Source organism: Mus pahari, chromosome 8, assembly GCF_900095145.1.
Source record: "Mus pahari chromosome 8, PAHARI_EIJ_v1.1, whole genome shotgun sequence".
Taxonomy (NCBI): domain Eukaryota; kingdom Metazoa; phylum Chordata; class Mammalia; order Rodentia; family Muridae; genus Mus; species Mus pahari.
Genome location: NC_034597.1, coordinates 37,709,321 through 37,724,338, shown reverse-complemented (window position 1 = coordinate 37,724,338; position 15,018 = coordinate 37,709,321). Strand labels below are relative to the sequence as shown.

General features: G+C 49.7%; 1 protein-coding gene across 4 annotated transcripts in view; it reads right to left on the bottom strand.

The window, feature by feature from the left end:
- The window catches only part of Samd4a (sterile alpha motif domain containing 4A), a 217,171-nt gene extending 203,468 nt beyond the window's left edge, over positions 1-13,703 (bottom strand). For 2 of the 4 annotated variants that reach the window (XM_021203202.2, XM_021203204.2), the window contains exons 1-2: positions 13,505-13,703; positions 11,724-12,339 (exon numbers count right to left, since the gene is read on the bottom strand). In XM_021203202.2, the coding sequence (XP_021058861.1) occupies positions 11,724-11,919 (196 nt within the window). In that variant the 5' untranslated portion in view covers positions 11,920-12,339; positions 13,505-13,703. Of the gene's footprint in view, positions 1-11,723; positions 12,340-13,030; positions 13,113-13,504 lie in introns of those variants that run through there. The other 2 variants (XM_029541556.1, XM_029541555.1) reach the window with 2 other exon arrangements.
- Between the last annotated feature and the right edge of the window lie 1,315 nt (positions 13,704-15,018).

Genomic DNA, 15,018 nt, shown 5'->3' with positions numbered 1-15,018 from the left:
CTCTGCATATGTAACACCACAAAATGTGCTCATATCCGTGCAGACACACGTACACAAACATAAGCGTGTACACACACACCACACACATATAAACCTTCAATTTATTATGAACAGAGAAACAAAGGAGGCTCCTGAGAGGATCTCAAGATCAGTTTAATGATGGTCATCTTTGAAATGTGGGTAAAGAGACCATCTCTCATCCCCAATACAAAAAAAGTTGTCCAGTATGGTTGTCAACCAGGAGAACATTGTCAGATATCAAAATCTAGATCACAAGAGGTTAGAGAGCAACTGGGAATAACAGCAGCCTGTTTCCTACAAACAGGTGCCCATAGCTGACCTCGGTCTGTCTTCCCAAATCTTCGACAAAAGGCTGTAGCAGAAAAGGTCTTGACAAGCTGTTTTTGTAACATGTCTCGTAAATTAATATTCAGAAATGCCTCACCATTTACAGGCAAGAGGAGAGACCATTTTGATTAATAGCCCTCAAGCTAGACCCTAAAAACCTTTGCGTTGCAGGCCCGAAAGAGATCATAATCTAAGCCAGTCATTCCTACTTTGTCAAAGTCGAGGGCTCCTGCTGCTATTGAGTTAACACATTCCTGAGTCTTTCCTCGGACTTGCAAACCCTGTTTCCCTCCCAAAGTCCTGATACCCATGCAGAGGCAGCAGAAGCATCCGTTCCCCTTAAGGAAAGAAGATAATTCATAAGAATACCCTTTACATTAAAGGAGGAGGAGGAGGAGGAGGAGGAGGAGGAGGAGGAGGAAAAAGAAAAAGAGGAAGACTATTGAAGAAGAGACCAAGGTACACAGGATAAAAATGGAGCACACAGAGAGATCATGAAATGGGCAAGTCCAAAGTAATATACCCTAGCTTAAATATCTAAAACATTACAGCAAATACTTAAAGGCTAATGTTACAATTCTAAAGTATTTTTCTTATGTATCTATGCCGGGGATTGAACCCAGGGCCTCACTTATATAAGATGAGCTATATCACCAGACCCGGTTGGTATTTTTTCTTTTGAATCCCAATGTTTTTATTTCTCTTAAGTATCAGAAAGGTCTTCGGCATTCGTGGGACGGCACACTCAACGTGGGGTTCAGACGCATCCTGGTCACCTTAGCCACATGTCCAACCACTTGAACCCCAAGCTTCCATGCTTATAGGATGGAAACGTTAGGCAGCAGTTAAGGACTTCCTGTGCGCGAGTGTACTGTCTGTGAGCTGAGTGCATCATCTACTGTAATAGATTGCTTTAATTTTCCACCACTGGTTCCGCTCCTGGTGCCATTCATCCATTCGATAATTGGGGAAAGTTTGTATCCACCAGTGCTCAGCACACACAAAGTGCTAAGAGAAATAAAAAAAAGAGGATGGAAGGGGGAGGGGGGACATAAGTTTGGGTTAAGTGCTCCTCATCCAGAAGCCCAACCCTGACACGCTGCAAAAGGTCATGAGCTTTCAGCGTCGACTAATGCTCAAAGCAAAAGCAACAATATTCCACTCATCTCCTTACATCCTTCCTTAAATGTGGTAGCTCTGGTCATCTGCTGACCTAGCTTCCCCCGCTGCCTACTTCAAAAGAGGACAAAATTGCTCTATAGGTGTAACTCACTAACAACAAGCCACACATCGGTGACCCAAACCACCCAGAAGGATAGCAGGAATGAATAGACCGGAAGTCGTTTAATGATGCTCATCGACTCTTTGCTCCTGCCCCTCCCCATGGTCCCCCTCTTCCTCTTCCAATAGATCTGATCCTCTGTTCTTCATTCCTGGTGACTCGTAGAAGTTATAGAATCTTCAACTCAGAAAGGACTTTGGAAATCACCCAAAAGGGCACAGCTTCTTTTCTTAATGAATGAGCCTGGATCCCTGCAGCGGAGAGATGCAGGGATGCTCTGAGTTTTTTTTTCTAAGTGGAGTAACAGCAGCATGCCTCCCATCCCCTAAGTGACTGTGGTACTATGGGTGAGTAACTCAGGAAGATGCTTGGCACAGAGCAGGAACTTATTAAGTATGGGCCTATCTTGGTTAGAATTATGATTCTCTGCCCAGCCCAAGTCTCCTCTTCCTCCATTGATACCCAGTCCCCTCTTCAGTGTATCCTCAGTGTCTGGGTAGCTCGAATCCGGACAGTTGTCCATTATTTTGAGCCTGTTGCTATCTAGATAGAGAATTCAACTCCTCTACTCCAAAGCAGCTCCCGAGGGGCCGACCACAAACAGTCCCCTGCTCACCTTCTTCTCAGATTCCTGGGTTTCCAAGTGAGGTTTCTCACCACCCTCTCTCCCCTGGCCATGTCCTGACACGTGCATCTCTTTAAAGTGTGCATCCAGAACTTCATCTCAGTCTCCGGGGAGCTTCTGGCCAACAACAGGGCATGACTGCTCTGAGTATAACAGCTGTATTAAGGAGTTTAGAGGGTGGTGAGCCCACGGTGACCCTACTCATGGGTGGTTCCAAGTCTGCTGAAGTCCAAGTCCTTCTTGGCCGCTATTGATGAGCGATGTCACCCCTAAGGTTTTAGGAACGCCAATGCAGAGCTATTTCTATTACATTCAACAGCTTGGGGGTCACACTTCTGCTATCAAATCCTCAGCGGTGCCACAAGGTTTGCTGCCCTCCTAACAAGCATGGCACCCCAGGGGTGCACTTTCAATGTAAAACTCTGCAGTAGAGTTTCTCTCACATCCCGACCTGAAGACATGATTGAGAGCCCATGTAGGTAGGCAAACCTGGAGGCTCAGACTTAACTGCTGGAACTGTCCTGGACCTAGAGAAAACTAGGCGAGCATGCCAGTCACACTCTCTGTCCCTTGGCCACTTCTAAAGCACAGGCCACATGGCTCCTTGGAGCCTATCTGGGGAAAGAAGCCCTCACTGCCCTAGGCAATGAGCAACTGTATCATAGGGCACCCAGGTTCTCTGTCATTTCTCTCTTCCTGGCTCTCTTTTCTATTGTCTAGGATCAGTGCCCAAAAATAAAACATCTGCATGACCAGCCATTGCCTTGGGCTCTGTTTTTCTGGGGGGCCCTGGGCTAAGTCAGACTCCATTGGCAGAACAATGATACTGAACATGTGTACCCTGAGGCACCGCAGCAGCAGAGACCTCCCTTCGATGACAGCCCCCAGAGCCAAGCCTGTCAATCACTGAAGCCACTCTAAGGCCACACACTAGACTCATCACCCAACCCCAGACTCTCTATTTGACTCGTCAAGAAATAGGGGCTTTGTCAAAGCTATATTAAAACTTAAATAAGAGATGAGCAGCAGAATTCCTGTGGCTTCCCCAACACAGCAGCCTCTCAGAGAAAGCTGTCTCCTTCCCTCTCCCCCACCGATTTACAATGGAAAGGGAAAGGACATTAACCCTGCGTGGAACCCTTCCCATTCTTAGAAAACTCGGGCTGTTCTCATTTTTCCACCCAATGCTTGCAAATCACAGTGTGTGTGTGTGTGTGTGTGTGTGTGTGTGTGCACGCATGTGTGTGTGTTGTATGCATGTGTTGCACACACAAGTGCACATGCATAGGCCAAGGTCAACGTTATGTGTTGCTGTCTGCCTCTATCACTCTCTGCCTTTTGGGGGTTAGGTAAGAGGAGCTCAGGTTCTCTCACTAAACCTGGAGCTTGCCCTTCCAACCAGCCTGGAAAGCTGAGGTCCCCCAGTATCCATCTGTGTCCTCCTCCCAGTCCGGGATCCCAGGCATGTGCTTTGGATGGAGCTCAAGTCCTCATGCTTGTACAAAACTCACTTTAGGACCCAAGCCATCTCTCCAGCTGCACAAATCATGATTCGAATGCCCTTCTGGAACACTGCACAAGAAGGCCTGCGCTTTAACAATCCCTACAATGCACAGACCCTCCCTCCTCCTCTTCTTCATCCTCCTCCTCTTCCTGTACTTTTGGAAACAGGATATGACCAGGTAGCCCAGGCTAGCCTCAAATCCCCATTCTTCCAGCCCTCCTGTGCCCTTTTGAAACTGAAACCATCACTTAACCCGGTGGCTTTGATAACTGTCTCTGTTCCTCCAACTCCTCAAAAATGCACAAGTTCCTCAACCACATCGTTGTAGTCACACTCTTGACTGCTGCAGTGACACCGGTGCCCGTGCACAGGCAGGAATGCATATGGTGCTTGTCAATGCGGCTCATGTACGTATGCTGCACATATGTAACCGATTCTAACTGACAGATCAGGATATGCCGTTTCAGAAATTCCAATGTCTGTGCTGTGTGAGAGAAATCTGAGGAAGTGGGTAGAGGTTTCCCCGATCTGGCCTCTGGAATTCACATTCTTGTTCTTTCCAGCTTGCTTTTCCAGTCCCTCAGCAAGAGGGAAAATTAAAATGTGAAAAAAAAAACAGTGTCTTTTCAGGAGCCTCTTTTTCTATGCCCCCGATGATATTGGGAAGGGGTGGGGAGCAATATGACTTTTCTTACACATAAATACCTTTGAAACCATGACTGCTTGGATTGATCCAGAAACCATTGCTGATACACCTCATCAGGGTCATGGAGGAAATGAGGCTCCTGGAAAGGATCATCTGAATACTTGGAAATGTCAACAAGGTCAATACAAAAGGCTCAGGACCATGCCATGACAGGGCTCCAGCTCTGCCTGCCTGCCTCAAAGGCAGGCTCACTTCAGTCTGTGTCCAAGAATCAGGCAGTGAATAATGGCTGAGAACCATATATGAAAAGTTTGGTGGCGTAACGGGTGATCACCATGTAAAGATGAGAGCGACCCTGGCTCAGTGCCTGAGTGTCTCAGTAGCAGTGCTCTAGAAGGATTTTCGGCCAGCAGTTCCATTGTATGAGAGTCATTAACATCACTGGGAGGTTACTATTCTCTTGGAGCAAAACAACCCGTGGGGATTTTTTAAGGTCTGGGGAGCCAGCTGGGTGTGGATTTCTAGGTACGATTGACCACTGTGCATCCTGTCTTCTCTTCTACCCTTGCCTCTCAAAGATGGCTGTCACCAAAGGAAAGGCCTCCCTTCATTCTACTGGTGAAGCTACCCTAAAAGACTCAGTCAATCACCTTCCTCCCACACAGCAAGTTCAACCTGTCAAAAGAAAGATGGCCTCCATCTAATTAACACAAAGCCACGTGGTCTGTTTACAGCACAAGCTTGAAGACTCTAGTGGCTAAATGACACTGGGCGGAAGTGGAGATGGTGGAATGAGATCTGGGTTTAGGAGAGTCCAATCCCAATCTCAGACTGCCAACCGGTGTCCCATCTAGCAGCCCAGGAGACCCACAGTTTGCAGCCACAGATGTTCAAACATCCATTAGCATAGGGGGATCCATTTCCCTTAAACTTCCATGTAAGTTTACACGTGCAAACGAAAATCTTGTGAGGCACGCCCAAAGCATCAAACCATCACCCCAGCATTACATCACCTCGCTAATACTGCATTCCCTCTGCTCAAAGTCAGGTCCACAGATCTCCAACACCAACATTGCGGGGGGGGGGGGGGGGGGGTGGCTCAGAACCAACAAGGATCTAGCCTCACCATGACACCCTTAATCGAAGGGTCTGTGTCAAGTCCCCAGAATGAATTTGTCTGTATATGAAACTTGGGGAAAGACGAGCTTAAGCCACGTCTTTACCATTGTCTTTACCGATCAATGTTTTAGAAGCTGGTGCTTCACATGAGGTCCCAAAACAGTGTTCCCTGCAAAAGTGTTGTACTGTGACGAACAAGGGATCTATTAACATCTCGGACTTTCATGGACCTTCAGAGAGGTCTAGTTCTACGAAGTACTAGAGGATCAAATGTTTTGTTTTCCTCCCTGTAAATATCATCTGTAAACGTTGATTGCCTGCATTGACCCAGAACCCATTCCCGATTTGTCTCATACCTCCCTCTCTAATATTTTCATCCATTAATGGCTGTGATGCCTGCCCCTTACGTGACACATACAGGGAGTCTCCCCCTTCCTATGTGTGATTTCCCTAGTGAACTTGGCATCACACATACTAAAAGAGACCAGTGTCTCCTGAGCATTGAGGCACATCTTCCAAACGCCACGCTCAAGCCGCCATCACCCATTCATCTTACACTACACAAACGGCCCAGCTCTTTCCCCTTTGGTCAAGTCTGGTCTGGTTCTGTCGCTAGAATCATAACATGGAGCAGCTGTATATGGCGTAACTATTACATTTGTGTTTGTTTTGCATCTACAAGTTGAGTGGGAGCTCCTTAAGATGAATTACTACCAGGACTCTCCACTTCTTGGCAAAGCACCCAGCTCTTGAGTAGTTGGGGAGTTTGTGTGTCCTGATGAACCCTGGCCCCACTGTTTATTGCTGTGTGTTCATGTCTTGGTACCACCCAAATAGAAGCCATGGGATCATTTGAGCTTTAACCGGTAAACTAAAATGGTAAAGCTGTATTATATGTTGATATTTGGAGTGGCAACACAATCCATGGACTGGCTTTTGAGAGCTAAGAAGTCCGAGAGCAAGCCACACTGGCTCGGGGCTGCAGACTTCAGGAAAGAACCTGAATCTTGATCAGCATACTAAGAGAGAGCACTCGCTCTAGTTCTGAAAGTTCTGCTTTCTTTGGGAGAATCCTGCCTCGGGCAGCTTCCAGAAAAGCAAAAATTAGCTCAGAAGAGACGCCTGATTCGGCATCTTAATCTAAGAGTGGAGAAAGAGTTCAGCCAGGCCTCAGGAGGAATCGTTAGGAGGAATGAAAGGGCAGGACCAGGCTGCAAGCTCAATAGGTGATTCTATGATGAAAAACACGAAGTTTTGAGCTCCCCATCTTGCCAGGCAAATGAAGTGACATGGGCACTTGGCAGATGACTAACCACCTTCTGCCTCCTCTTCTTGGTACTGCCCATTCTCCTCAGAACCACACCTCTGCAGGACTCTGGGAAGTTTCAGGTACTTCTCAGCCCTCCCAGCCTTCAGTGTGCCCTCTCCTGTTTATGAAGACACACACAAATGAGCCGACTTGACTGCTCTGAAGTCTGTCCTGTACTTGCTTTGATTGTGTGGATTCTAACATGTCCCCGTAGCTGAGGCCAGCGATCACTCACAGGAGGCAACCAACTCCAAGTCATTCACAGCACAGAGGTTGAGCCATACCACTTGCTGGCCTATTGAAGACTAACCCAAAGACAATGACAACACCTTACCTAAACGGCATATTATATAGAAGCTCCGTCAGTGTATTCACTCAACCTAATGAATTCTTTTCACATTCACCAACTGAAGAAAAAAAAAATGATCATTTACTTAGAAAAATTAAGTTGGGGTTGCAATTTTTAGAATAACCAAGCTAAAACACAAAAGGTCGTTCATGGCAGTGACATCTTTTCCAGTTGGCTTCAACATCTCCTTGATACTTTTTTTTTTTTTTTTTTTTTGAGACAGGGTTTCTCTGTGTAGCCCTGGCTGTCCTGGAACTCACTCTGTAGGCCAGGCTGGCCTTGAACTCTGAAATCCGCCTGCCTCTGCTTCCCGAGTGCAAAGGTCCTCCTCAGGAGGAAAGCAGCATTGTGCCAGTCCCTATAATGAGACAGGCTCAAACCTGAAGACTAAAACATCGTCACTGGATCAGTGACCAGGAACTTCTAGACAATGAACAATGACAGTTATCACCATCACCATGACAAAACTGAAGCTCGGAAATTGACTTAGTCATCCTGTCTGACAGATCTCAGATCTGCACTCCAAGAATCCTCTGTGACTTCTGCCTGCCTGTGGACAGAGACGAACAAGCTTGGGACAATACCTTTCTTCTCTTTCTAGTGCAGTCCTTCTTTCTTCCCTTCACACTGGTGCTAATAGCAGCCACACTGCCCAGAGACAATAGCACCAAGGGAAACTGCCAGAACCAAGTTGCCTCTCTTCCCCACTTCTGTCTCTTGGGGGAGGAGCATATATTCCAGATCATCTGCTCTCCCCACAAGTCTAGCAACACAGAAAGGCAAGCACAACTCTGACCACACACACACCCACATCTCACACTATAATACCCTACTACCTATACCATACATATATAGCCACATAGCACAATACTGACACCCACATACCATACATACATCTCCCACTATCCATACTTCAGCATACTCACAGACCCACTAGTGTGTGTAAAAATACATATATATATCCACATACCTAAATACCACTCATACAACCACACATCAGCACATCATAGAACTCATGTACATACAACATACATCTGCCATACACACTATACTACCCACACCATACATATAAACTTAAATGCCACAACATTTATACCCTGTTCCTTACATAATACACACACATCACACATATCATAAGTACACCATATACACACCACAGACGAGTCATATATATCACATATACATATACATCCTACTATCAATAGGCCACACACTAAATACACCAGCTATACCATGATACCACATATGCCATACTCCAAAATGTCATATATTCATATACCACATTATATGTATATGTATATATACACACACACACACACACACACACACACACACTACCCTGTCCATTCCACATACAAATCCACATATCATACTACTGACACACACCCACACACCATGCATGCATGTTGCGTATACAACACATCCACACTCCCCACACAACACACGGACACACAAACACATCATACAATTTATGATACTAGCATTGAAGTATATATACCCACAGATCCCCAATGTCAGTGCACAAGAATTTTATTTTTTATGAGAATAAAACAAAGCCTGGGATACAAGTTTGAGTCTCATCTACATAGTTTTAACCCCCCCCAAGCACGAAAACAAATGTGTGTATATTCAATTATTGATTACAAAATAAACAACGCAGGACAACTAGGATATGGGAAATCTAAGCCACTCAGTGAATGAGTCACTTTGCACACCCACCCCCAGCTAACTGAATCATCGAAGCACACCAGAACAGTTTGGAGGTTTATTACCTCGGGTGGAAATATACCTCATGTACACTGAACATTTTCCTGTCTTCTCAAAGAATATTTTTTTAAAGGTACCTTTTGGTATTTAGCTGCTACCACCAGTAGACAGCAATCACTGGTCCATATGATTATGCAGGGATAACTATAGAGTTGGTTAAGGGTGCCTACCTTAGAAGCCTCAAGGTTCCAGGGCTTTTGATCCAATTCTAGAGATACAGTTGTTCTGTCTTTCCTATAGGTTATGCTATTTGGAGTCACTTTTCACTGATGGCTGTAGAAGCTTTGTACCCCCTTCTAAATATGTGACTATGTGGACTAGTGTTTAAAATATTTTAAGGGTTGTATGCGCCTGGGGATGTAATTCAGTACGACAGAGTGCTTACCTCACACACACAAGGCCCTGAGCTCAATCCCCAGCACCACATAAGCCAATGTGATAGGACACATCTCTAGTCTTAGCCCTTAGGAAGATTAGAAGTTCAAGGTGCCTAACATGGCAAGTGTGAGGCCAGGCTGGGCTACAGGGGTCTGCATTAGAGAACATAAAAAAGAATTTATCTAGAAAAAAATGGTGTGTTGCGAGAAAGCCAATGTTTTCTACATATTTTATACCATCTTCTCTGGCTACTAACCAGATTCTTTTACCCCTGCTTCCTGGTCCTTGGCTAAATGCCGAGAAGTGCAACAGGTTTGCTTGGACACATCTGGATACTTTCTGTCCTCCATCCTCTTGTTGGAAACAAACCATCACTCAGCTCCCTCAACAGCTCCGACACACAGCAAAACAAGGATGAAAGGTTTCTAAGCAGGCAAAATATTTAGGTTGAAAGATTAACCCATGAGCTAGAAAATGGTTCCTATCATCATGTGCAATGGTTTTATATTTTATTTTTTTCTGTATCACTTAGCAGGACAAATTGATAGATATTTTACATAAATATTTTTAAATTTAAAAGAGAAAAATTATGAAATGTGCCTCAAAAGCAGACATAATTTTAATTATTTTTGTTTGTTAAGTTATAAGATGTCCAAATTAAGCCACTTATTTCTATATCATACTTTCAATTGATTACATACTGATGTGATAGCTACTGTATTGGGGGAAAATCCTCTCCACTAACCAAAGGGAAGAAATGTTGGGTCAACATCTGAGTAACATAAAGACAAATTATTGTTAGTTTAACCAGACCCAGGGCTTCCTGGAGTCAAAGCATTGGACATAAATGACTGTAGTTAAATTCTCTGCATTCTACAAAAGGAAAAGTTTACATAATCCTGTTGGTCAAATCCAAGGAAGGGAGTTTAAGCAGGTGAAAAGCTATGCTTTGACATTAGGAGAGAAGCAAAGCAAGCAGATCATCAGTTACCCCGTCATGTTTCTACACCCAGAGGAAGGAGGCTGGCCTTCAGCTATTTATAAATGTGGCACTCAAGCTTCAGAAAGGGGGCCCAGCCACTGTGCCCTTCTGAGTAGCTGGTCTGCCAAGCTGGGGCTCAGTGGAGTCCCCTCAGCATGACCCTCCATACTTGGCAGCTCAGGATTCTTTGGACGCAGTCAGGAAAAAGCCTGCAGGATTTCTAGTTCCATTTCCACCCTAGGAGTCTATATAAGGAAACATCCCATTCTAGTGTGTCCGCATCATAAGTGCTGTATCAGGCTGGAGGAATGAGGAAGCCACTGGCCCTCCTCTGCTGTCCTGAAGGCTCACTCACTTCAGCAGCCTCCAGTCCCCACTGTCCTGGACTGGACCTTGTCAACAAATGGCAACCCAGCCCTTGGGAGTCTTGCAGACTCACAGCTAACATGGAACAGCTGGAAGAGGAGCCTGCCTTCTTTACTCTGCATAAACACTGGGGGCTCTGTTCACCCTCTTGCAGCAGCAAGAACCAAAGAATTTCCCTGCCCCCCCCCCCGCAACAAATCGCCAGGTTCTCCCACGTCCCCCCCCTCCCCCCCATCTCCAGTCTCCCCTTACAATTTGAGTCCATCACCACCCATAATGGCAGATGTCAAACCGCTGGAAATGTTCCCACTGTATTTACTTTCTTTAGTGGTTGCTTTGACTATAAATACTAAAAGGTTTCTAATAAACAATTTGTTAAAGTTTCCTAACAAAGCCACACGCTGTGGAGCCCAATCCATGCCTGGTCTTCCCTCAAGATCTCTTATCAATGCGGATAACGTCATGACCAGTAAGTGTAGCCACATCACAGCCATGCTGCAAATGTCATTTTGTCAGCCTATAGCGTCACCTACATATTATTCGGAAGACAAACCTCTAAAACAGTGCTATCCGTGGGGGTTGAAGGAGAATGAATAATAAAATTGCATTTTCAGGTATTCTTACAGCCTGTCTGAGCTCGGTGACTGAAGGGGCAGTCCCGAGCTTCCTGGTGTATTGCTGAAAGCCAGCGAGCCACGTTACCCGAAAGAAGCGGGAGGGGGTGGGGGGTGGCAGAAAATCCAGACTCTACGTGACCTGACTTACTTATTTCCAAGGAAAGCGCAGAAGAGAAAAATCAATCATTCATGCTACCGTAGCTACAACACGGAATGGACTAAGGAGTTCACAATGGTCAAAGCCCCAAAGCGGACAGGGGAAGTGAAGAAGGATCGGGTCCGAGGCAGATGCTCAGAGCCCCGGGGCCAGTGAGGACCAGGTCCCCGCGGAGTGGAGGCCGGGGGGGGGGGGGGGGGGGGGGCGGAGCCCGGGCCGGAGGCGGGGAGACTGGATTCCCGGGGAGCCGCGGGATCCACTGCCGCGCACTTACCCGGGCTGTTGGCCTCTCCTTCCAGGACGTGCAGCTCCGCGCAGTCGGCCAGCGAGTGCTCCAGGCAGAGCTGAAGGAAGCGGGCCTGGGTCTGGCTTACGCGCTTGAGCAGCGACAGCAGTGCAACAGTCTGCTCGCACTCGTTCCAGCCCTTAAACCAGCCCGCCAGCACCCCGACCTGGTCGCGAAACATCATGGTTAGGGGGCCGCCCTCCGTCTACGAAGCCCCTTGGCGCTCCTGCCCGCCCCAAAGTTTGGCGGAGACGCAGCCCCGCGGCCTCCCGAGACGCGTTCTGGTTCCAAGGTCTCTGGTGCCCGGGCGCTGCAGGTACTGACTCTGCTCCTGCCTTGCTCTCCTCTCTCTATCGGTTCAGTTACGTTCTGGTGGTTCTGGTTGATTCTTCAGAGACGATGACAGACAGTAGCGCGGAGATATTTAAAAAAAAAAAAAGCGATTAAAAATGTAAATCCCTCACAAGGCACAAAACTGAATGAAGATCGCTCTTTCCCCTTTTCTCGTAGCTTCAGGATGGTGATTTCCGGCGTCCTGGGGTCTCCTCCCCGCTGGGCGGCAGCTCGGACCCTTCACACCCGCATTCCCAAGCGGTAATCACTACTGAAAGGACAGAAAGAGCTGCAGTGAGACCTCGGCAGCGAACTGGAGCGTCTAGGGGGATCCGGGCGTGAGAGGGAGCTCGGTAGGGGGTGTGTGGAAGCCAAGGCTGGAGGAAGGGGTGTCCCGCGAAGGGAAGTCCCCTAAATTCCAGCCGGCCCCTCCACACGCGGATGCGCGAGCTGAGCTATTGCACACTTCCTTCCCAGGTGCGGGAGGAGACCCCGCGGCTTCCTGTTGCTGCGGCTGTGACCCGCAAGTGCTCCCTGCACACCCCACCCGGAGTGGCCTCTGGGGCTGTGTCTGTGAACGCCAGCACCAGCAACAGATCCTCCCCGCGCTGAAAACTTGCAATGCGGCTGCGAAGGGGCGCGGGGGTGGGGTGGGGGCTAATGCAAAGCAGAGGCGGTGACAGAGACAACCAGGGTTCTAGCCTCCTCCTCCTCCTCCTCCTCCTCCTCCTCCTCCTCCTCCTCCTCCTCCTCCTCCTCCTCCTCCTCCTCCTCCCGGAGAAGCAGCCGTACGGCTGCAGCTCCATCTACAGCAACAGCCAGCATCTCCGCCGCCAGGCTCCCCCCTGGATTTAGGCCGTGAGCAGCCGCACCGACTGCTCGAGACAAAAATAAACTCTCCCTATCCAAAGCTCGGCGCGGCTCAGTCAGAGCCCTCACTCCCCAGCGCCGCGCCAGCCCACCCGGGAGGTTTCCCTGGGCCTGCTTAGCCCACGACGATCAGATGTGAGTGTGCGCGCGTATGATTTAGGCATCCTGCCCCGGTCCCCGCCGCCGCCTGCGGACCGGAGTGTCCTCGCCCTCCGGTCCCAGGCCCAAGGCGATGCGGTTGGGGGCGCACGCCTCACGCGGGGACCGCGGGAGCCTGTAGCACGGCTTTCCCAGGCGGCAGGGCGGTCCCCGAGGGAAAATGCAGATTTCTCCCTTCGGCACACGCCCCCCAAGGACCTCAAAGAAGAAAAGTTAGGTTTAGGGGCTCTATCGTCCCATCCCAGCTCCCGTGGCGAGGCGAGCAGAGACTAAGCGCCCGACCCTCTGGGGTCCGCTCGCTTTCAGCATCTGAAACCCAGAACTTCTTGGTAGAAGGGAGAAGCCCCCGGGAAAGGGTCGGAGGGACCACTGGATGCCTCGCCCGGGACAGCAGAAGGGACGCTCACCTCCACGTAGCTCATCCCTGCGGCTCGGGGCCCTGCGCGCCGGTCCGGGGCCGGAGCAGCAATCAGCGGGGTTGGGGGCGCTCGGAGTGCGGGCTGCGGGCCATGCCGTCGGGGCTGGCGGCGCGCAGAAAGGGCAGCGCTGCGGGTTCGGGGCGCTGTCGCTGCCGCCACTGCTGCCTCCAGTGTCGGCTCGCGAAGGACTGAGCCGCCCGGAGCTCCCCACATGCTACTGATTAACATACACCATTACATCATGGGCTTGGCAGGGAGCGCCCGAGCGGGGGGAGAGGAACCCGGGCGGCGGCGGCGGCACGCGGGGGAGTGGGGGGGGGGAGGATCCCCGGACCCGGCGGGCGGCGGGTTGGGGGGAGGGACGGATTCCTAAGCCCGGGCCACAGAGGAGGAGGGAGCCAAGTGGGAGGAGCGGAAGAGCACAGATTGGAAGATCTGCGTAGCGAAACACAGAAGTTTGGGGAAGGGGAGGGGTCCGGGCGAATTCCTCTCGGCTGCCACCCGCGTGTTCTACAGCGGCCAGGGCACCGGAGCCTCCCGAGCTGGGACAGGAGTGAATCCCAACGGAGCTGGACCGGAGCGAGAACAGTGCTGCCACCCGCCGCTCGCCCTTGGGAATGTGGCTCTCCAGGTCCAGTGACCCTTTGGCCTGGGACCTGTGGGTGGTTGACTGGTCCCGTGGGTGACTGACTGGTGTAGACCGTAAACACCCGGAGTCACTGTCTCTGGGGACTTGGACGGGTTCCTGGGGTCTGGGACGCTTGAAGTAGCAGAGGGCGGCGAAGGGCATAGCGCGCAGGGCTAGATGTGTCTGGCCGCGGGGCTCCACGAGACCCTTGTCTAGGAGAAGCAAGCAGTGCCTGGTCGATCACCCTCGGCCCAAGTCCGGCGCTATGCCCTTTACTTTGCAGTCCTCGGCACCCGCCTCGGGCCTCGCTTTCCCGTGAGGAGGAGGCGGACTTCGGGAGCCTGATCTCAAGCTATGCTTGGCGCGCGGCTGTGGCTTGTGGCCTGGAGCTGTGGCCCCAGGCGCCCTGGGCGACGGGGAGGCGTGGCGAGACCACCTGTCAGCACCACGGAGTTTGGGGGACGCAGCTTTCACCTGTGCCTGCAGAGGGCGGGGCCAGAGGCTGGGCCGGGATTTGTCTCTGGAAACTCTAGGTCGCCTACTATAAAATGCATGCATGGGTCAACTGCCCAAAAGAAGGGTTGACTAAAAATACCCTAAAGCCTAGACATCTCCACATCTTCTAATGCGAACGGTCACAAGGGACTCGGCCAAAATCCAGCCTGTTTTCAGAGGAAACACCGAGCCTTCGAATTTGTTTTCCAGAGACTTGGGAGCATTTATAAAGGAGAGCTGGAAAAGCAAACATGGGCCTGCCTGCCCTGCTCTAGCTAGCACAGTTTTATTTGTTTGTTTGTTTGTTTCGAGACAGGGTTTCTCTGTATAGCCTTGGCTGTCCTGGAACTCACTTTGTAGACCAGGCTGGCCTCGAACT